This window comes from Dendrobates tinctorius, unplaced genomic scaffold (assembly GCF_039654945.1).
Source record: "Dendrobates tinctorius isolate UK_male_01 unplaced genomic scaffold, ASM3965494v1 ptg000129l, whole genome shotgun sequence".
NCBI classification, from domain to species: Eukaryota; Metazoa; Chordata; class Amphibia; order Anura; family Dendrobatidae; genus Dendrobates; species Dendrobates tinctorius.
In genome coordinates this window covers 34,943,289-34,967,171 of record NW_027361797.1, presented here as the reverse complement: position 1 = coordinate 34,967,171, position 23,883 = coordinate 34,943,289, and the positions used below count along the sequence as shown (strand labels likewise).

The 23,883-nt window shown below is 41.8% G+C and overlaps 2 protein-coding genes across 2 annotated transcripts in view; one reads left to right on the top strand and one right to left on the bottom strand.

The window, feature by feature from the left end:
- TMC7 (transmembrane channel like 7) overlaps positions 1-14,401 on the top strand; it is a 55,021-nt gene extending 40,620 nt beyond the window's left edge. The window contains exons 8-16 of the mRNA XM_073542953.1: positions 614-787; positions 4,887-5,041; positions 5,634-5,751; positions 6,632-6,729; positions 8,546-8,729; positions 9,944-10,074; positions 10,170-10,325; positions 10,841-10,919; positions 11,471-14,401. Coding sequence (XP_073399054.1) covers positions 614-787; positions 4,887-5,041; positions 5,634-5,751; positions 6,632-6,729; positions 8,546-8,729; positions 9,944-10,074; positions 10,170-10,325; positions 10,841-10,919; positions 11,471-11,551 — 1,176 coding nt within the window. The 3' untranslated portion in view covers positions 11,552-14,401. The remainder of the gene's footprint in view (positions 1-613; positions 788-4,886; positions 5,042-5,633; positions 5,752-6,631; positions 6,730-8,545; positions 8,730-9,943; positions 10,075-10,169; positions 10,326-10,840; positions 10,920-11,470) is intronic.
- An 849-nt stretch (positions 14,402-15,250) lies between these two features.
- The window catches only part of LOC141047855 (uncharacterized), a 34,970-nt gene continuing 26,337 nt past the window's right edge, over positions 15,251-23,883 (bottom strand). The window contains exons 11-13 of the mRNA XM_073543183.1: positions 19,527-19,675; positions 18,846-18,915; positions 15,251-15,586 (exon numbers count right to left, since the gene is read on the bottom strand). Of these exons, the coding sequence (XP_073399284.1) occupies positions 15,386-15,586; positions 18,846-18,915; positions 19,527-19,675 (420 nt within the window). The 3' untranslated portion in view covers positions 15,251-15,385. The remainder of the gene's footprint in view (positions 15,587-18,845; positions 18,916-19,526; positions 19,676-23,883) is intronic.

Genomic DNA, 23,883 nt, shown 5'->3' with positions numbered 1-23,883 from the left:
CCTCTGGAGTGGTACTTCAAAAATAGCTAAAAAAAAACTCCACATAAATGGCATCAGCGCATCTTTAACAACCCGATAAAAGGATCACATTCTTTAACTTCTACAATGAGTGCTAAAAAAAAGCCAAAATTTGCTGTTTATTGTTCACACCATCTTGTGAAAATACTGAATGTAAAGCAATCAGTCGTATGTAAATCAAACTAACACCAACTCATCCCGCAAAAAAAAAAAAAAAAAATTATAGTGCAAATGTAGTAAAAATAATAAAATTTTGGTATAAAAGTGCGCCTAAAGCCGGGGTCAGACTTGCGAGTGTGATGTGAGAAACTCGTGCATCAATACCCGGCACTGGGGACCGGAGTGTGCGGCTGCATAGAAATACACGCAGCCGCACACTCCGGTCCCGAGTGCCAGCAGCAGTGCCGGGTATCGATACGAGAGACTCGCATCACGCTCGCAAGTGTGACCCCGGCGTTAAATAAGGGGTTCAGTGTGCTGTTTGTGAAGGAACTGAATCCAGCTTCAATCCATAAAATCAAATCCTTTATTTCATGATTAAAATAAATATGGCAACTCTATTATTATTAACTCAGTTCATTGTTTTTCCTCGCAGACCGATTTAGCAGAAGAAAGATTGCGGCACAGAAAGCAGAAGCGAACGCAGCGAGAAACAATTAAAATCTACTCCTTGAGAATTTTCCTGAACATTATCGTCATTGCAGTGTTGTGTGGCTGCTTCTATGCCGTCTACTTGGCCACGGCCTATTCACAAGAGAATAGCAATGCTGTGAGTATCCATCTGTGCGCACCAGGTGCCGCCGGTAAGATAAGAGGCCAAGAGATTGTCAGGGAGGTGGCACCATTATACCATGCTTACAGGGGTGCATATCCAGAACTATAGGAAGTCAGCTTTCCTTTTCTGGTTATATACAGTTAGGGCCATATATAGTTGGACAGAGACAACATTTTTCTAATTTTGGTTCTAGACATTACCACAATGAATTTTAAACAAAACAATTCAGATGCAGTTGAAGCTCAGACTTTCAGCTTTCATTTGAGGGTATCCACATTAAAATTGGATGAAGGGTTTAGGCGTTTCAGCTCCTTAACATGTGCCACCCTGTTTTTAAAGGGACCAAAAGTAATTGGGCAGATTAAAGAATTGTAAATAAAATGTTAATTTCTAGTACTTGGTTGAAAACCCTTTGTTGGCAATAACTGCCTGAAGTCTTGAACTCATGGACATCACCAGATGATGTGTTTCCTCCTTTTTGATGCTCTGCCAGGCCTTCACTGCGGTGGTTTTCAGTTGCTGTTTGTTTGTGGGCCTTTCTGTCTGAAGTTTAGTCTTTAACAAGTGAAATGCATGCTCAGTTGGGTTGAGATCAGGTGACTGACTTGGCCATTCAAGAATATTCCACTTCTTTGCTTTAATAAACTCCTGGGTTGCTTTGGCTTTATGTTTTGGGTCATTGTCCATCTGTAGTATGAAACGACGACCAATCAGTTTGGCTGCATTTGGCTGGATCTGAGCACACAGTATGGCTCTGAATACCTCAGAATTCATCCGGCTGCTTCTGTCCTGTGTCACATCATCAATAAACACTAGTGACCGAGTGCCACTGGCAGCCATGCATGCCCAAGCCATCACACTGCCTCCGCCGTGTTTTACAGATGAAGTGGTATGCTTTGGATCATGAGCTGTACCACGCCTTCACCATACTTTTCTCTTTCCATCATTCTGGTAGAGGTTGATCTTGGTTTCATCTGTCCAAAGAATGTTCTTCCAGAACTGTGCTGGCTTTTTTAGATGTTTTTTTAGCAAAGTCCAGTCTAGCCTTTTGATTCTTGATGCTTATGAGTGGCTTGCACCGTGCAGTGAACCCTCTGTATTTACTTTCATGCAGTCTCCTCTTTATGGTAGATTTGGATATTGATACGCCTACCTCCTGGAGAGTGTTGTTCACTTGGTTGGCTGTTGTGAAGGGGTTTCTCTTCTCCATGGAGATTATTCTGCGATCATCCACCACTGTTGTCTTCCGTGGGCACCCTGGTCTTTTTGCATTGATAAGTTCACCAGTGCTTTCTTTCTTTCTCAGGATGTACCAAACTGTAGATTTTGCCACTCCTAATGTTGTAGCAATTTCTCGGATGGGTTTTTTCTGTTTTTGCAGCTTAAGGATGGCTTGTTTCACCTGCATGGAGAGCTCCTTTGACTGCATGTTTCCTTCACAGCAAAACCTTCCAAATGCAAGCACCACACCTCAAATCAACTCCAGGCCTTTTATCTGCTTAATTGGGAATGACATAACGAAGGGATTGCCCACACCTGTCCATGAAATAGCCTTGGAGTCAATTGTCCAATTACTTTTGGTCCCTTTAAAAACAGGGTGGCACATGTTAAGGAGCGGAAACTCCTAAACCCTTCATCCAGTTTTAATGTGGATACCCTCAAATGAAAGCTGAAAGTCTGAACTTCAACTGCATCTGAATTGTTTTGTTTAAAATTCATTGTGGTAACGTCTAGAACTAAAATTAGAAAAATGTTGTCTCTGTCCAAATATATATGGACCTAACTGTAGGGGTCTCATTAGTAACACCAAGTTCAGTCCTATTTATGTAGCCCCTGTTCACTTGTCGATTGACTAATCCATGTTATACTGTTGAACTAATGGGGTAGGAGTTTGAAGATCTAGAATTTTAGGATATGTGCACACGTAGAGTAAAATGTCTGCACCATTTCTGCATCTCTTGCAGTAAAAATGCATCTGATTGGACTGAAGTCATTGGTGAAAAACGCATTGCAAAAACGCACAGAAAATTCATATGCTGTAGACTAGTTTCTGCACGTCAAAAATACTTAGCGTGTGCATGACACTTCAGGTATTTCATTCACTTTGCTGGCATCAGGAACTCTTCAGGGTTATGTAGAGAATCTGCAAGGAAAAAACGCACCAAATGTGCAACATGTGCACACATCCTTAGATGATCTACATAACATTTTCCAAGAGGTCCACAACAGCGTAGTACTCCGTATTGTTGTAGTTAAATGAGTTCTCCAGGGGTAGAAAAAGATAAAGTAAAGTAACTAAAGGAAATGTCGTTGCTAATTAAAAATAATTAGGAAATTACAAATCACACTTGTTTTGTCTAGAGAGGTAATCACTATAGTACAAAAAATGGCTGCACTCCTATTATAATTACAAAAAGTTGACCTTAAATGTTATTAGGACAGGTGCCTGTGAGCATGTGTCATAGGAAGCTCTGCGGCTGTGACTTGGAACTAAACTATACCACATAGTGTCAAGCTGTCTCCATGTCACAGCAGCCGCTTAGAATTCTGAAAGACATGGTGGACAGTAGTGTGAGCAGCCTCTTCTTACGTCAGCACCCTGGTATTTCCAGTGTTATATCAGAAAGACAGGGTAGACAGCAGTGTAAGCAGATTCTTCTTACCTCAGCACTCCTGGTATCTCCAGTATTAGATCAGGTAGACGTGATGGACAGCAGTGTGAGCAGCCTCTTCTTACTACAGCACCCTGGTATTTATAGTATTATATCAGAAAGACAGGGTATACAGCAGTCTGAGCAGCCTATTCTTACATCAGCACTCCTGATAGCTTCAGTATTATAACAGGTAGACATGGTGGACAGCAGTGTGAGCAGCATCTTCTTACCTCAGCACTCCTGATATCTCCAGTATTAGAACAGGTAGACATGGTGGACAGCAGTGTGAGCAGCCTCTCTTACCTCAGCACTCCTGATATCTCGAGTATTCCAAAGACATACTGATAGGGAATTTAGATTGTGAGCCCCATTTGGGGGACAGTGATGATAATATGTGCAAACTGTAAAGCGCTGCGGAATATGTTAGCGCTATATAAAAATAAAGATTATTATTAGTAGTATTAGATCTGAAAGACTGGGTGGGCACCAGTGTGAGTGGCCTCGTCTTACCTCACAACTCGGTATCTGCAGTATTAGATCAGATCGACAGGGTCGTCAGCAGTGGGAACAGCTGTCACTAGACCTAATATTTTTCCTAAAGGGATTGAATCATCTCAAGAATTTGTAGTCTATTTCTAGACAATGTTACCTTGTCTGATCTTCAGGGGTCACATTGGTCATCTTAAATGCAAATCTGTCAGGACAAAATGATGTTCAAACCAAAGTAGCGGCACAGTGTGCACCCTTGGCATGGCACCTTCTCGCCTACTCATTTTATATCTATCTACACCCTCCCCTGGTTCCAGTAAAGTCAGAAGTGACAATTAAGCAAGAGGATGAAGTAAATAGATGGGAATGTGCTGCATTGAACTGTTCGGCCATGTTACAGGTCCATTGATCGACTGTGCTTGCTTTGATCAGTGAATTTGTGATTGGGTGAAGTCATTTAACCATTAGTGGAGAAAAAGTTTTGGTGTTATCTATCATATTCTCTGAAAAAATGCCAAGAAAGCAAAAATTGTGCCAGGGTATGTAAACTTTTGGGCACAACTGTACTTAGAGAGTTTGTCCAGGCTTGAGGTTCAAGTCTGCAGTCACTCTATGACTGGAAGTAGGCGGTCATGTGACCACAAGTATGCTTCCGGCCACATTCCGACTAGACGTGCCTGGCTTTGCTCAATACACTTGTATTGAGCGATGCCTTGCACGTCTAGTCTGCATATGACAGCATTATTTATGAGCCCGAAGCCTGAACAACCCCCTTGAAAGTGACAGCAACTTACCAATGTATAAAATACAACTTAATTTCAAAGCCATATTGTCAGAAGCCTCGTACAAGAATAGTCTCATAACCATGTCCGCTAGGAGTATTAGTAACATGCAGGGTTACCCGGATAAGAATCCATTAATGCCTATAGTTCTCCTTGCCCCGTTTCCAGATGAGCACTCAGAATGACCGGCTGAGCCTGCTGGTGGAGTATCTTCCATCCATTGTAATCACTATTGCCAACTTTATCACTCCCATCATCTTCGAGAATATAGTACGCTACGAAGACTACTCTCCTGGTTTTGAGATCCGTTTTACTCTTATAAGGTAAGTAACCCTCTCCTTGTGATGAGGCCAGTCATATAATTTATTTTTTTTCTGATGTGCCTACATGACGGTATCTTCCCACGCTGCACCATCTTCAGTTCCATATAAATTCTTTACGGGATGGTGTTCATAGGCATTTAATGGTCACAAAGGCCATCAGTGCCCATCCCATGACACCGGAGCTCCTGCTTCCGTCACCCTGTATAGCTCTGACCTCTGTACATTTTTCATGGTCTCTGTACACAGGCCTATGACGGCTTATATTAGTCATGTTCCTTATCAGTCCTTTGCTTCAGGTTTTGTTTGTGTTCCTGCTTCATTGAGCAAATAACTAACACCTTGCAGGACAGCAGAAAATCCTCCAGCCGAGAGGATCCCGACTATAAGAATCTGACTGCATTGGCATATTGTCATATACTCGACACAGGCTATACACTTTCTGATCAGTAGGCGGCAGACTGCTGAGACCTTCACATATTCACCGAGAATATACAAGTCACATTAGCAAGATCATGCACATGTTGGTGGAGATCTGAAAAGTAAAGTTGTTCCCAGTTCCTCCAATGGTTGTCCCTTGGTCTTCCCAATTCAGGTGCGTGTTTGTCCGCTTGGCCAGCATTGCTGTACTGCTCATCTCCTTATGGAATAAAATTACTACCTGCTCAGTTAGGGCTTGTCCAACCTGTGGCTACAACTACATAGACTATCCGGTAAGTGGTGTGTCAACTATATAATGTGTATATAGGTTTGCTGACATATGCCCTCCATGTGTGATCCTTGGGGGCTAACTTCTGGGATTACAGACATAGCACAGCTTCGTGCGGATCGCTGTTCTGCTCCGTTCACGTAAGTTGTGCTGAGATGCAAAACCAGCCCCTATATATGGAAGAGAGGTGATCAGTGCGTAGTATTGGGGGTCACGGCTTCACTGACCACTCATTAAAGGGATATTCTAGGGTTATGCTATCAGCGTAATAGTATATCCTGTAGCTAGCTCAAAAAAATGTCAGTCCCTTTTTTTCATTTCCAATTTTCTCTCCTGTAAGTTCCTCGCCTGTCCTTACACTGATGCTGTCCTTGGTATGCAAAAACGTATCTCCATTCTAGAGTAGTTAGATGTTGATGGCCTATGCGTAGGATAGATCAGCAATATCAGATTGGCGTGATGCCGACACTTGGCGGCCCCACAATCGGCCATTAGCAGGTCCTGTGGCTTCCGAGAGTAGTGTATGGAGTGGGGACTATACACTTATTGAAGTGAGCTGCAGCACCTGGGAGCGGCCACTACACAGTATACAGACTCCACACACTGGTTACTCCAGCTACTCCTGCAGCTACAAGCAGCTGATCGGTGGGGGTGCCGGGTGTCAGACCCCCATCATCCCGATTGACCTTTCCTAACCATGGGTTATCAATATCGAAGGTCTGCATTGCCCTTTAAGTCTTAACCCTATAGTGTGTGCGCCATATATATTATAGAATTTTTTTTCTTTCCTTTTTATGTTTGATCTTTGGAAAGATTGTGAGCATGTACTAATGTTAAAAACTCTTATCAAATCTTCAATTCTGTATTATTCTCTTTTTCTACAGTGTTGGGAAACCAGGGTTGGACAAGAAATGTACAAGCTTATGATCTTTGACTTCTTAATTATTCTGGCAGTAACCATATTGGTAGAGTTTCCAAGAAAGTAAGGGGTTTCTTTTTTCGTTTGTTTCCTTTATCGTTCAGTCAATACATTGATCTGTTTATTCACGAAAGCTTTTATGTAACCCATTCACAATTTTAGTTTATTTTTTATTTTTTGCAATTTTTGCGCTTACTTTTCTTTCTCGCTTTCTTCCAAGATCCATATCTTTTGTGATCTTTCCATCACATGGCCGTATGAGGGCTTCTTTTTTTGCGAGTTGTAGGTTGTTTTTTTTTTAGTGAGATCATTCGTTTTACTATTTACTAGAAAAATTGAAAAATAAAGATCCGAGTATGGTGCAAGTATTGGATTCTGTTTTTGCGGCATTCATTTTAATGTAGAAATTACCTTTCCGTATGATTCTCAGCGATTGATATCGACATTAAAATGATAAATAACAGTGGGTACAGCTCAGCTCCGGGCTGTCACGCTGATCTTCCAAGTATTCAGCTTTGTTGCGTTTTCTTAATCTTCCTTATTATTGTAGAGATAAGGGCCTTTTTATTTGGTGCAAATTTTTATGGTGCTTACCAAGGGGATGGTATTATGTATGGGGGCGTGTCTATGTGCGTCATTATTACCCTGTGAGCCACGCCCCCTTGGAAAAGACCTGAAAATTGGCATCCTAGGTGCACCATAAAAAGGCCCAGATCTCTGGAACTGTATGGCAGATTTAAAGAGAACCTGTCACCAGGCGCTCTTCTACTGATTTAATAGATACCTTCAGTGCAGATTTTTCTGCCTACTTGCTCTTTAATGATCATTAGATGTTTGGATGCAAGAAGGTGTTTGTTCTTCGGGGCGAGACTCTGGGTACGGTCTTCTCTGCCACAACGCCCCTCAGCTGCCTCTGGTGTTCGTATCTTCATTCTGTTTAAGATTTTTCACCGTCCTAACCATGGGTGGTGCATGCGCACAATCTTCTTGCCATGGGCTTTCAGGATATTGGTGTCTGTGCACGCGCAGGTTTAGATTTCGGCTTAATGACAAGCCAAGATCTCAATCTGCACATGCGCCGCCACCTTCGCCATTTTACCGCCGGTAGGTCAATTTCCTCATGTGCTGACATCGGCGCCATTGTACTGATGCCCGCAAACAGATCAATCTGAGCAAACACCACTTGCAACTGGGATGGCGTCCGCATGAAATTTCAAAAAGTATCAAGATACCAACACCAGAGGTAGATGAGGGGCCATGGCCGAAATCTTAAAGGGGCCTCGCTCCATACACTTATATGGAGCCAGGCTGCACCCCTCTAGTGACTCAGACTTACAGTGGGCGTGGCTGACTAGTGGGCGCAGCCTCGCTCTATACAAGTGTATGGAGCGAGGCCACGCCCATTTGTCGGGAGCGAGGCCACGCCCATTTGTCGGGTTCTGGCTGGGACTATGTATAATTCATACATACCCATCAGTCCCAGCTCAGAAACCGACGAATATTTGCAGCACACAGTGGGGGAATTTCTACACTGCATGTACCTATTAAATCAGTATGACAGCACCATTGTGCCCATTCCTTTAGTTTAACATGCTTAATCCTGATGACAGGTTCCTTTTAAAAAAAAAAAAGCTTTTTTTTCACACTGCATAATACAAATCACAAAAGACAATTTTATCATCTAGTTCTGCTCTTTCACCATGCAAAACACAAGGGAATGCTGCCTGGAATAAGCTTTGGATGAATGAGCCATACTGGCCGGTGTACCTTGATGGCAGAAAGGGACAGATTAGGATAGTGTCGCAAACTTACAAAATAATGCCAACCTCTACATCTTCCTGTGCTGACGGGGTCATAGCTGGCATTCTGTATCTTTTAGGTTGCTGGTAACGAATTTGTCATGGAAACCCCTGCAGTGGTGGGGTCAGCAGGAATTCGAGATCCCACAGAACGTACTAGAGCTTGTGTACGGGCAGACAATCTGCTGGATCGGAGCTTTCTATTCCCCTCTTCTTCCTGCTATAGCAACCATAAAGTATTTCATCATCTTTTATGTTAAAAAGGTAAGTGATCAAAGCCATAGCGGACACGAGGGCTGCATATAGTGGTGTACCATTAGGGACTGTCCCATGCCCATAGGGACTTGTCCCATGCCCATAGGGAAGCTGTTATCAGAAAATAACCTATTGTTTATTAAAACCAGTTTGTATCTTACATGTATTTTTTTTAAAACTGGCAATGTTTCTTTTTAAGTAAATAAGTCATCTTCTGATTTTCAAACTGGCCAATGGTGGTTTTTAGGTTTCATATTTCCTGTCTTTTTAGAATAGTTTTGCAGCATTTTCCTTATTATCAAAGACAGAATTATGATGACAGATAACGCCTCTATACACAGCTGCTAACACAGGATCCACCAATCACAATATGTGAAGTCACAGCTGACCCTGCTCCCGCTTCTTCACAGTGACCTTTGCACACACTTCTTAGATGCTTCAGTACAAAAGATCGGGTTCGGGATATTGTGGCTAATGTACATGTACATTTTCTGAAACTCAAGTTAGCATGATTCTAAAAAAAAAAATCCCCAGTGTGAAAATTGCAAGATCTCGTATTTTTTTTTAATTCAGTTTGTGTTATCAGGAAAATATATATATATTTTAAATATTTTTTGCGGGTAACACAAAACCCTGATTGACGCCTTCCCTTCACGGCCATTTTCCATTTTTGTGTCTTTGTTTTATTCCTTCCCCTTTTTCCACGAGCCATAATTTTCTTACATTTCTGTCCACACAGATGTATGAGGGCTTATTTTTTGCAGGAACGGTTGTACGTTGGAATGATGTCATTGATATGCCATTTTAGCGTTTTGACCTTTTTTATTGTTTATCTTGTTTACCAGTCTGGGTACTTTTGGCATTTTGATAGATCCATTTTTTTTTCTGAATTGTTAGTCTTCTTATTAGGGGTCTAGAACTTGTGAACATTTGATCACTTCTACTTTATACAGCAATATCACAGAATTTCTGTATAGCAAACATCACGGTCTGCTGTGAAGTCCAGCCACAGGCCGGGTTTCACTGCACCTCCGTGATGGCAGGCACAGGGGTCTTCAGCAGACCCTCTACTTCCATAGCAGCTCATCGGCATTACGGGGCGGCCAATAGACTGGGGTCCTGCAGTCATGACCAGAGAATAGCTAAAGCAGACGATTCCTTTACACTGCTAGATTTTTTCCATGTCTTTTTGTGCTTTATTATCGATCCCCTCTCTACCACAGACTACTTTAATGGAAAACTGCAGACCACCAACGAGACCTTTCCGTGCTTCCAGTTCCAAATTCTTTTTCCTGGTGATATTACTGATCGGCCTCATCCTTGCCTGCATCCCTGTGGGTATTGGCATAGCGCAGTAAGTTGGAGCTTCCTTTAGACTTTCACATCTGCTGCAAAAGACATATCAGACAGACCCAAAGCCCACATTTCATCCTTTCCTCCAAACTGCAGGATAAATGCATCTAAAGCTTGTGGCCCCTTCATTAATTACAACACCTCCTGGCAAGTGATACCAGATACTGTGGAAACGTTTCCAGAAGGCCTGAAGAAGTTCATTTATGTCCTTTCATCTGAATCTTTTGCCGTTCCGTTTTTCATGATGTCGTGGTGAGTCTTTTCATTTGCGTTTTTTACTTTAGGGTACTGGTATCCAATACATCTTTTTTTTTTTGTTTGTTTGTTTGGGCAGAAGATTAGGGGTCTGCTCACATTTCTGATTTGCCTCATGCAGATCTGACACTTAATACATGACCTGTGGCAGAAATCCAAGATTGACAGTGACATGTTTGCACATATGTGCAAGGATTAATTGCTCATTCAGTGGGGTGAATCCACCAGCTTTACTATCCTGCATCCCCTAAATAAGCGTCTTGCTCTTCCCTCCACCCTGTCTGTCATCTGTCCCTTTGCTGGTATCCCATAGTCCAGTGTGATGACGAGCTCGCAGTGGCCTCTTCTCCATGGTGGTGGCCATGGTATATTACATTACTATGGACAGACATGACCAATTCTACATCCTGATAATGGTCACAGAATAAAGACAGCTCATAAGACATAGAAAATCTTGTCTACTATACTGATTTCTGTGAAAGCTCCATATACGTTGTGTTCTCTCTCTGCAGCTTGGTCATGTTTTATTTCATTGCGCTGGCCGGTGCCCATAAGAAAGTGGTGGAACAGTTGCAGGAACAGCTGGCCATGGTAAGAACTGGTTATCCTCGTTCATTTCCACTTCACTAAGGTTCTAGTCCTCTTCCTCTCTGAAGAGGTAACTTGCATATTTAATTTCCAAGAGGAGCACGCATGGCTTATAAGTCTCCTCACTCTGACATGCCAGGCTTGGTTTGTCACTCTCCACAAGGAGAAATGTTACTCCTTAGACCCCAGTCCAGAGCTTCTCGCCTAGCCAAATCAGGTCTCATACTTTGCACTGATAAGAGGTAACACTCTGGAACACAGTGTCTGCAAATTGAGATTGTGGTTTGACTTTTATCCCAAGCTTTGTAAAAGAGTCGATATTGACTTTTAGGATTGCTACTTCCAATAGGTGGCACTAGAGCTTTAGTCCTCTTCTTCTTTGAAGAGACAATTTGCATAATTAATAATAATAATATATTAATAATTTCCCAGAGGAGCATACATGGCTTATAAGTCTCCTCACTCTGACATGCCAGACTTGGCCTAATGTGTTAAATGATAATGTTGTCACCTTATTACCTGTGTGCTGTAAGTGTCTGTGTTTCGTCTTTTAGGAAAGCAGAGACAAAATGTTCCTAATCCGACGCCTGGCGGAAGCTCACAGCATCCATATCCTACATCATTATGGGCAGTGAACCCAACAAACCTGTTACTACTGGTACGAGAGGCCATGATACTCAGTGGCTGAACATAAGGGTGCACTTTATTAATTGCAGGTGAAAGCTGAATCACATATTGTCATGGTGTACACCGTTTACGTATTTAAAGTAAACCGTCCCCAGATGAAGAGCGGCCAGTAGTTGCTCTTATTTTATTCCCGCTGCTCCGCTTTGCCATTTTTTAGTTTAAATCCACCAAACTTTCTAAGAAATGTTTTGGGTTTTTTGAAATATAGTTTTTACCAAGGAGGCAGGGCCCAGGATATTAATATAGACCAGCTTTTAGACATGTGAGGAACTCTCCCTTGTAAAGACAATAAAAATTGTCATGGAAAAAAAAACGATATTCCTGGAACCCTATGGTGGATTTTAAAAAAAAGTCCGGGGAGGAGCAAAAGCAAAATCTGGCTACTTTTGACCCTCTGACAATGGCTATGAGTGGCAAGAGGCATGGACTTGTCGAGGTTTTCAAGAGCAAGGGACACGCTTTATCGCCACGCTGGACTTTGTCTAATAAGTTAGAAAGGGGAGCCCTTTCCCCTGCTGCTCAGTCAGTGCATTTAGCTCCAGTTCTTGGATATATGTACCGATTCAGATGTGTCAGTTTTCTCCAAGGAGGCCATTAAGTTGGCTATACACTGCCTAATTCCATAGTTGGCCCATGTTTGGAGGAGTGTTATTTTGTGAACTTTTTATACATGGATTTTTTCTATCATTTTTATACACAAGCAAGATGTCTGGATGAGGGGATCTGAGGACGGGCAGATGAAGCTGTAAGTGAAATAAGTCCTCCTAGAACTTGCTTTAAGGGGGACCTTACACCTTCGGTAGATGCCAGCCAAATGCTTGCTCAGCTGATGGTTAGCCGTCTCATTCCTCCACCACATATATGAATGCTTAGCTGAGCATACCTGATGGGGAGAGAATAAGAATCTAGTGCCTGAGACCGCTGGCAACAACTTATCTCCTATAAGACTGAAAGGAGGAAGCATGTCGAAATCGAACCTTTCTGACCATTCTATACACTGAAATCTATACCATTTGGGAGAGTTGTGACAGCAGCTTACATGTGACATGGTCGACCGACCCCATCGAACTAAGCAAGGTCGGCCAGCATTCCTCTGGTGTATGGCCACCCTTCATATGTTAATGATGGCTGCTGGTCAGCCAGCATTAGGGTGGTTTTACACTTACCGTATTTTTGCGGGCCGATTTTGCAACCCCAATAGCTTTCTATGGGGCCGCAAAATCGGCATGCAAAAATTCAATGGGGCACCGTGTGCTGTACGGCGTGAAAAAATATCGAGCTTGCTTGATATTTTTCACGGCGTACAGATACGGCGCCCATTTACATCAATGAGGCCGCAAAAACAAACCGGAAATTTGTTTTTGCGGCGCGCCGTTACTTCCAGTTTTCTCCAATACTATTTACATATTATAGGGGGAAAAACCGCTATCCGCAAACATTTTTTTTCTGCCCGTCATTGCGGTACACCACAAAAAATGCGGTGATAGGGCCCGCAATAACGGACCGCAAAAAATGCAGTAAGTGTAAAACCAGCCTTACAGTCCAGGAGTCAGATACAAGACCAGCAACGTTTGTTCTCTTACACAACTGATAAACTCTTGTCATAGATGATAACAAATCTAAAAATAAATGGCGGGGAACAGAAACACTTTCTGTGGATTCCTGGCCATCTTGTATGAGTATAGACAACATGACTCCATCATCTTCTAGCTGGGAGGAGTGGAGCTCCGCTTAGAAGGGTCTTGACAAAGTTGCTTTATTTCTGGGCATTTCCCAAATTTATTGTCTCACATAAACAAGCATTGGAAAAAAAAGGATGTAAAATGATTGATGCCTCCTGAGACAAATAGATAAGGGTTTGATTGTTTTTTCACTTTTAGATCTCTTTGCTTGTATTTTTGTAGGGGATTGAATGAACACTGTCTTACTTGAGGTCTCTGCATTACAGTACTGTCATTCCATAGCCAAGCTGCCGGTGACCCGCTGCTCAAAGTGTAGACTGTTACACAATTTTTCCATAACTTGAATCTAAACCAGTTCAACAGGAAAATGTAAGAAATTAAGTGATTTTGTGAAAAGAGGAATGTTAAGGCCCCTCCCACACACATTAGACTACACTAAGGCTTCCCGAACCCACACTGTGTATGGCGGCATCCTGTTCATGCCTCCGACAGATGTTGAGTGAGAGAAGGACCAGCACATTGGGTTTCCAATAGCCGATTCATTTGCCCTCCCCAGAGATAAGGTCTGGTAATGGCTCTCTCATTGAGAACACGGGAGAAGGCTGGGCCGAGCCAAATGGTCCTGTCTGTGGGGAAGCCAGGAGAGAAAGACGTCAACTAAACGATCATTCGGCCAACAGCTAGCCAATGTGTATGAGGGGTGGGGTGGAAGCCTTAGATTTAGTTCACTGACCTTTGGCCAGCAGTCTGGTTTTTACTATTTTACTGTACATTTGTGTAGATGTTTGTGAATTCTTTGCACTTTATGTAGTGTATTCTGTGTTTTCTATGTTTCTGGTCCATGTATTACAATAAAGCAACACTGGTCAATTACTTATTTGTATAGTATAATGAACACTGGAAGACACAAAGAAGTCATTATTACTGGTTTTCTCACCGGGAGGTGGTTGATGATCTAAAGCACTTGTTGTGTTGTAGTTTACTATTGTTTTATTCTTTATTTCTTCTTTTTACATTGTTACATGTCAGTAAAATGCGTAAGGGAAAAACACTAAACAATGTCTGCCAAAGAATATTATTGTTAAGGTAATGAAATAAAATGTATTTGATATTGTCCGTGCTGTTTCTTATGTAAAGTGATCAATAATCCATAAAATTATTGCAAGAGGGTTCTCAAATCATATGAATACTTTGACCTTGAGAGCACTGCTGCAGAGAGCTCATGTTTTGGAGATTTTGCCCCACCATGCTTTCTCTACTTAGTCACCCACTGACTTAAATTGTCACTGATTACTGCAAATCTGACTACTATAACCACTGTCTTTCAAACTTCTAACACTAATTACACAAGAACCACCAGACTGATTTCTTCATCCCAGGTATCACTTTTATCAGTTTAACACTGCCAGCCTGACAATGCCTGTACTTTACTTAGCAAAATCCTGCCGACAGGTTCGCTTTAACTCTGGCAGTGTACCTGCATCATACAGGCAATCACCTACTGTGTTTTTTCCTGAAGCGTTGTCTTTGATTCAATTTGCACCATTTTTCCGGGTTTTTTTTTGTTTGTTTTTTTTAAAAAGGTCTTAGGAAAGATCGTGCCGGCTTCCATGCAGAAGCTGCCTGAAGAATGGACCGGTCACTTTTGGCCATTTCACGGCTTTTGAAACCTGAAGCAGTTACAGAAAGATGGAACATATGCACAGCAAGTCATTTTGACATTGCAGTTGATTATTTTAGGCATTTTTTTGTGCTTTTTATTTTTTCAGGCAAGTTCAAGGCGGACTCTGTATTGGTATTGGCACATATCCTAAAGAAACTCACGTAACCTTACAATGTTTTAGCTACTTCTCTTAAGCTGATCTTTCACCGCTTCTTGTATGATATTACAGTTGGTAAGTATGATGTTCCAATAAGAGTGATGCAAAATGCAAACATAGCTGGAATTTGTAAAATAAATTTTTATTTCGGCAACATAAAAAGGGTGCACTAAAACATTTAATGAAGAAGTGAGAAGTAATAAATATACCTTGGTACACTGAAACATGAGCATAAATGCTATGTGTATCATAATTTACCAGTTTACTGTATTTCGTCCTTTTACTTGGCCTGAACCTTCAAAAGTGCAACATCCAACACGGTCTTGGACTTTTTATCAGGAATTTCCATTTTTGCGCCATTATCCAGTAGTACCTTTATCGTTTTAGGATTATCTTTTTGTACAGCGTAATGTAAAGCCGTCTTCCCACACTTGTCCTGCTGGTCTATGTTCACCAGTCCAATATTTGTGTCTAACAGCACCTATTTTAAAAAGTGGAAAACATAAAGTATTTCAGATTCATTGGAAAACTACGCATTGTCACTAAAGTTTAAAGAAGTAATTCAGCCCAAACTGCCAGTATAAACTAAGCACATAGCCTTGTAGGGGATGTAGCCTCTATTAAAATCACACCTTTGTCTCAGATAATCAGAAACTTACCGTAAGTTTGATCGCATATGCTAATTAGGGTGTTTCACGCACCCTTGGTGAAGCCAAGCGGCTGATTGCACCATTCTGCCCACTAATTTTGTCTGCCCTCGGTTTCCTTACTGGTGTGTGCCATGCTATAGGGCCATATGCTGGATATGCAAATTGCCTCTTCAGAGAGAAGCAATTTGCTTATTAAATTTTCCAGAGGAGCATTGCACGGCAAATAAATCTCCTTAACTTGACAAGCCAGAGCTGGTTTGTCACTCTCCACAAGGAGAAACATTACCCCTTAGACCCCAGTCCACAGCCTCTCACCTAGCCAGGTCAGTTCTCATACTTTGCACTGATGAGGGCCAATAGCTTGAAACACCGTCTGCAAATTGAGATTCCGAATTAGCTTTTATCCGAAGTCATATCGCAAGACTCGTTAAACAGTCGATTGTGACTTGTAGGATCGCTGCTTCCAACAGGTGGCGCTATAGAGTTCAAATCCTCTCTCTCCGAAAAGGCAATTTGCATATTAAATTTCCCAGAGGATCATTGCACGGCGAATAAGCCTCTTTACCTAGACATGCCAGAGCTGGTATGTCACTCTCCACAAGGAGAAACATTACCCCTTAGACCCCATATGCTGGATAGTCACTGTAAGCCAGAATAGCTGATGACTGACAACTTGAGCAGGGTCATCTAAAGACTTTGTCATAACTCTGTTTGGGTATTCCATCTGGTGACCTGTTGCTGCATGGTCGGTTCCTCCTCTGTTGCCCTTTCTTCCCTGTCCAAATGCTGATGGTTCCTATTGTCTTTGTTTTCTTTTCTTGGTTTGCTCCTCTCCAGGTGTTTCTCATTTTACCGTTTTTGGTTTTCCCAGTCAAATTCTGGGTGGGGTTTTAAATGTTCACCCTTCACTGCACGTCCTAGCTGGCATCACCTCTTGGTGGTTGTGTGTTCAGGAGTTCCAGCTCTTCAGCAAACGGGTTTACCTTGTTTGGTAAACTCCAGTTGTATTCTTGCAGTTAGTCTGTTTGCTTTTCCTCCCAGCACATTTTCCTTTTACCATTGTTAGGTTTTGGGAGGTTATACTTGTTCCTTCATTTTTGGTTATCCTTAACTTTCCCCCCTCTACCTTTTATGAATGTGTCTTAGTTTCCAACCTTGGGTGTTTGTGTCTCTCTTCACACTATCCTTTACCCTTCTTGGCAGTGTGCTGGGGCCTCCCCTCTGGTTCATCAGGAGGTACGAGAAATCCCTCAAGGGCCTTTTAGGTCGTTAGGTTCGAGGTGTTTTTAACTGTACAGCTAGGGCCTTTCTAGTCTGTACATACATCAGTTTGGGTGTAGGTGTGGTGCTTCACATGTGTTAATGTGTACACGTTAATAACAGACTCCCTGGATTGGTGGCTTTGGAAACCATCCTTGTCATTAAACCAAGGTATGGAAAAAGATGGTATGCACTCTTGGACTTGCCCATGGTACTGCAGACAATGCAAATAGGAAGGCAACGTCAGTAAACTTATGATCAGTATAAGAGGCCTCGAACAGGATAGGATGTGATGCTAGTCCATTTGGATAGGATAAGAAGACCAGAACTATCAAGCCTTGAGGTACAACAAAATGAAGCTTCTAGAACAGGATGCAAATCCTGGTATAAAGCCTGGAATGGATAGCCAGTATAAAAAGGACTACGGAATATAAGAAAAACCTGAGTCAGGAGGTACTCTGTTAGAAAAGTGAGTCCCCAAGTATGTAGCTTCCAGAGCCTGAGGAAGCTATACAATGAAAATGTGTGGTCTGAAGGAAGGTTTCTGGGTAATCTTATTGGGCCTTACCCTACAGGGGATGCGATGGGTGAGAACTGCAATCCATTGCTTCTTGAGGTTGTTATATGAACATGGCCCAGGCAGAAAAGAGCTCAAGGTAAATTGGACAAAACTTGCCCAGAAGTGGAGAGATTTACGGGAATGAATCAGGAATTTGTAACATCTGTGGCTTGCAGTGGAGCATGATGTTGTTTAGGCAGTACCCTAGCTCCTCAAAGGGCAAGACAACACATTGGTCTCATGAGGTTGACTAACCTCTGTGACTATGTCGACTGAGGTAAAGGCAGAGAAACACTGCTGCAGAACATATCTGGCTGCCCACAAGGAAGATTTTTGGTAGGATGAGACCTCATCCGACACAGTAAGCCAGGAACAGGGTCTGTCTGTCCTCATCATACAAAGGATGTTCAGGTTGAAGAGCTCCACCTTTAAAAAAGGGCTTCAATGTGTGGATGAAACAAACTCCTGGGAAGGTGCTGTTCTTCCCACCAAAGCAACATAACGGTTCTACACTATGTTGCTTTCCTGCAAACAATTTAGTAAATCTATGTAGTTGTTGCCTTGATGGGCTAAACTTAGAGATTCTATGCAGATGTTGAGGTAGTTTATTAAACAGGGAAGTGGCAGTTATGAAGTTAAAAAAGTGGGGTGGAGAGGGCGCAAATACTTGGACAGAGTGCGGAATACTCAACTATTGTTTTACTAACCTCATCTTCATCTACTTAGCTTCAGCTTTCCTGGTTGCTTAGCAGGGTCTTCCCCTTCAGCAACTCTCCCTCGGTCAAGAGAGTACTGGGGGCAGGTAGGAACGTCAGGTGACCCTATGGCTGGCAGGAAGCAGGCGAGTCATGGGTATCCTGTTCCTCTTTGCCTTCATGAAGGAGTGAGGAGCAGTGTGATAATTCATCACAGTTTTCCCTCCTCCTTTGGGTTAAGCAGAGAGATTGTGTCCTCCCGATTTTTCCAAATTGTTGCGAAAGAAGGAAAAATAAAAAGTTAAAGTAATAAAGTCGGAGAGTAAGGGGGTCTGCCACCTTCTGAGCTCAGTGCCTGCAGGAGGGGTATAGCTGGTGCGAGGAACAAACACATATTTAGTGTCCACCTCCTAGTAGCAGCTATAACCTATGGTCTGTGTACCTCAATAACACGGACCACTTACCCCTGAGTAGGTACTAATGTGCATTCACTGTGGTCAGCACCCCACTGTCTGGAAATTGGTGGCATAGCCTACTGATTTGCCGTCTCTTGATGAAACCCACAATTTTCTATACCTGGCAAATACTTGGATTCTCCTGCGCGGCTGCATGATGTAAAAGTGTTTTGCCGTCTTCATCTGTTACACTGAGAATACATAAATCAGATATATTTATAGATAATATAAAAAAGTAATACAGCCAACACTTTCAATAATTCTGCAAGGTTTTGATCATGTTTCTTGTTGGCAAGCTATCGTAACATGGATACAATGGGGGGTTCCTCAGCGGCATTTACTCAAGGGGCTCCTGCACATGACCGATTTTCTCATATGAATGCTTGCACTCATACATACGAGTATGATATTCTATGGGGCTGTGCACATATCTGATATTTTCCTTATAGCAAGTGGTCTGGGGAAAAAAAACATGTCAGATTTTAATCTGAGGGGTCGGATCAAAATCGACAATGTAAGTCTATGGGTCCGTGAAAAAAAAAAAAAAAAATCAGACCTCACTCTGAGTCCGATTTTCATGGACTGCTTGAAAGGACAAGGTAAAAAACTTTTATTTTCTCCACACATGCAAGAAAAACTGATGCCACTCTGATCAAACTCTGATCAGAATAATCGGTCCGTTTTTCTCGTATGTGAAGAAATCCGTTGTGTGACGCTACCCAAAATGGAAATCATGAGATCACTGATGGTACATTTGACATGACCTATTAGATTTTTACTTTTAGTAAGGGGTCTCTTATACCTGGGTAAAAAGAAAAAGGACTGGCACAAAATTCTAAGTGTTGCGTCGTCTCGGTTGCGTATTGCAGCTAGTGAGCGCTGAAAAATCTTTGAATTTTCATTGCACGATTCCACTCTTCTCTGTCTTTGGATCGGATACTTAGAACGTTTCTAAAATGCAAAAAAAGAAGAAAAATTGGTTACAAAAAATATTCTTAAGTTTAATAGATGGAATGTGTTTAAGGGAGGAATTTTTAAGCATGAGAGCATCGATTCTAAATGAGTAAAATTCATTTAAAATTTCCCAAATTTTGCCAAATAAAGCAAATCTAAATTTTTGGAAAATAAAATCCAGCAAAATGGCAAAAAAAAAAAAAAAAAATCACCTCTTCTGTCCCTGCTACCCTACTCCTCACTGGTCCTCCACTGGCTTCCTTTCCTAAGGCAACCGGTTAGGTGTTCTTAATTTTTCACTCTCGTATTCTGGCTCGGTCTAGGCACAAGTTCTGATATCTTAATATTTTACTGAGTTTTAAAAAGGAACTGAATTTTCAGCAAACTTTGCACAAATCATTAGTAAATGTGAATATAAAACGTTATGTCTTAGAGAATTCTGCTTCTTTCTCCACTTATATGCCACTTCTTCCCCTCCTCCCCTGCATTATAAATTTGCCATCCACTCTGGAGGAAAAAAAAAACAGCTTAAGGGCTCATTTCCACTTGCGATGAAATCGGAAGAATGCAATCTGATTAAAAATCGGATTGCAATGTTATTCAATCAGTGTGTTCATCTGCAATTTTTTTTCCAGCTCGGATCGTACTGGAAAATTCAGCATTATTCTGTGATTGTAATCAGAAATCAGATCGCATTTAGCAATAGAAGCTAATGGGTGCGAGAAAAAAAAAAAAATCTCACAGCACATGGACCATGCAAGTGCTGTCCGATTTTTACACACCGATGTCCTTTGAAAAGCCGGCAATTCATCAGCTGCGTACAGTAAAATCACACTGATAGGTTAGAATAGATATAAACACACAGAAAACATAAATGCAGGTGCATCTCACAAAATTAGAATATCATCAAAAAGCCAATTTATTTCAATTCTTCAATACAGTGAAACTGATATTATATAGAGTCATTACACACAGAGTGATCTATTTCATGTGTTTATTTCTGTTAATGTTGATGATTATAGCTTACAGCCAATGTAACCCAAAAGTCATTATCTCAGTAAGGCTAGTTTCACACTAGCGTTTTTGCCCGCAGCGCATGTCGCCGCTAAGCCCCACCCCCTGCCGCGCCCCCTCCGGTCATCTCTGCCTAGTATCGCACATCACTGCATACGATCTGCACACCCTTTCTTTAGCATAGGGTGCGCAGACCGTGCGCTAGCAGTATTTTGCGTGCGCTGCGCCCTTTTGACGGTGCTCAGAGCGCACCAAAATGCAACATGGTGCGTTCGGCGCACCGTCAAAAGGGCGCAGCGCACGCAAAATCCTACTAGCACACGGTCTGCGCACCCTATGCTGAAGATAGGATGTGCAGATCGCATGCAGCGATGTGCGATACTAGGCGGAGATGACCGGAGGGGGCGGGGCTTAGCGGCGGTGTGCACTGCGGGCAAAAACGATAGTGTGAAACTAGCCTAAATTAGAATACTTTATAACACCAGCTTGAAATATTTTTAAAATCCGAAATGTTGCTCTACTGAAATGTATATTCAGTAAATGCACTCAGTACTTGGTCACGGCTCCTTTTGCATCAATTACTGCATCAATGTGGTGTGGCATGAAGGAGATCAGCCTGTGGCACTGCTGAGGGGTTATGGAAGCCCAGGTTGCTTTGATAGCAGCCTTCAGCTCGTCTGCATTGTTGGGTCGGGTGTCTCATCTTCCTGTTGACAATACCCCATAGATTCTCTATGGGGTTAAGGTCAGACGAGTTTGCTGGCCAATCAAGCACAGTGATACTGTTTGTAAACCAGGTATTGGTAGTTTTGGCAGTGTGGACAGGTGCCAAGTCCTGCTGGAGAATGACATTTCCATCTCCAAAAAGCTTGTCCGCAGAGGGAAGCATGAAGTGCTCTAAAATTTCCTGTTAGACGGCTGCGCTGACTTTGGTCTTGATAAAACACAGCGGACCTACACCAGCAGATGACATGGCTCCCCAAACCATCACTGATTGTGGATTCTTCTAAATCAAGGTCCCAGATTCTGGAGGAAGAGTGGAGAGGCACACAATGCAAGCTGCTTGAGGTCTAGTGTACACAAACAAAGAGCACAGAATGACAAATGTGCAAAAATACCTTGCAGCAAGACATATGACAGTAGTCAGCAAGTGCTGATAAAAGGTAATAACAAATACAGGGTATTTAGTCGATACTTTTTTTAGCAAAAAAACCTTGACGAGGTGGAGCAGCTTGGCATACATTTTTTTGCAAAAAAAACGTATCGACTAAATACCCTATATTTGATATTACCTTTTATCAGCACTTGCTGACTACTGTCATATGTCTTACTGCAAGGTATTTTTGCACATTTGTAATTCTGTGCTCTTTGTTTGTGTTTCAGTCAGGGTGGTGTGAACATTGTCCAACAGACTTGTTCACATGTGTGCATGTCACATGTGTTTTTAATCCAGTTTTTTTCGTGCTTATGCATGATTTGAGAGACCCCACCCCTCTCTTGTGTGACATGCAAATAAGGAGCTGTCTTGCACCACGTGCCCATACTAGAAAGCGCCTGTCTTAATCCTGCTCATTTAGACACTGTTTATATGTTCAAGTTTTAAATACATAAGATAGGGACTGCTTCGATACGGGTTACCTTGACGAGATGGAGCAGCTTGGCATACATTTTTTTGCAAAAAAACGTATCAACTAAATACCCTGTATTTGTTATTACCTTTCATCAGCACTTGCTGACTACTGTCATATGTCTTACTGCAAGGTATTTTTGCACATTTGTCATTCTGTGCTCTTTGTTTGTGTTTCAGTCATGGTGGTGTGAACATTGTCCAACAGGCTTGAGGTCTCGTGGTCTAGTATGAAGTTTCCACAGTCAGTGATGGTTTGGGGAGCCATGTTCATCTGCTGTCGAAGGACAGCTCTTTGGTCTTCACCATTGTGGAATTTGGAGTGTGACTGTTTGAGGTTGTGGACAGGTGTCTTTTATACTGATACCAAGTTCAAACAGGCGCCATTACTACAGTTAATGAGTGGAGGACAGAGGAGCCTCTTAAAGAAGAAGTTACAGGTCTTTGAGAGCCATAAATCTTGCATGTTTTTAATTGACCAAATACTTATTTTCCACTATAATTTGCAAAATAAATGTTGCGAAATCAGACAGTGATTTTCTGTATTTGTTTTCTCATTCTGACTCTTAGTTGTGGTCTACCTATGATGTCAATTACAGACCTCTCTCATCTTTTTAAGTGGGAGAATTTGCACAATTGGTGGCTGACTAAATACTTTTTTTTTCCTACTGTATATGTCAGTGATATATATTACATAGAATAAAAGCCAGCAATTCATGTGCCGTGCACAGTCATAAAAATCACTGCAGGAGCCGACAGGATAGAAGAGATGGATTACATACAGTTTATACACATAGAATAGGTAGATATATGTCAGTGATATGTACAATTAGTACAGTGCATGTGCAGTTTACTTTACATGTATTTAATTATTAAATGATTATTTTTATGGAAAAAAGTTTTGGCGTCCCGCATAATTTTCGTAACTAGTAAAGCTGACAGCTAGGGTCCGATGTTTATAGCCTGGGAGGGGGTAATACCAATGGAGCTTCCCAGGCTATATCAGCTCACAACTGTATACTTAGTCTTTACTGGCTATTAAAATTGGGGACCCCAATAAAAATGATGTAGTTTCCCTCTATAATTAATAACCCTTGTATGACTCTATGAAGCCAGAGTTGTCAATGAAAGAAGTTGGGTGGAGATAGAGGGGAAAACAAGCAGGTAAGAAGGTGTATATAATAATATAAATGAATGGCCCTGCTGTGAAACACCGAGCGGAGGGACTTAGTTTGAACAGTCATTCTTTGCCGACAGAGTCTGTTTAATTCTATATGTAAAATAGTTAAGGCATCCGAGTAGTAGCTACCTGAAGAATCGACCGCTCCTTTCTTTTAGCTGCTTCGTGCTTTTCGAAGTGATGGAAGATAGGAACAGCAAGCTATTTTTACATTGCTGGGCATATGTTCATTGTTATTAATGCTTATTGAGAACTTTTTCAAGTGGGTTCCAGAATCCACCTGAAATAGACTTTTAGGTTTCTCTGAAATTCTAAAATTGACTTATATGAAAATGGGCCTGTTTTACACTAATTGCTGCAAAATATATTAAACCTCTCCAAAAG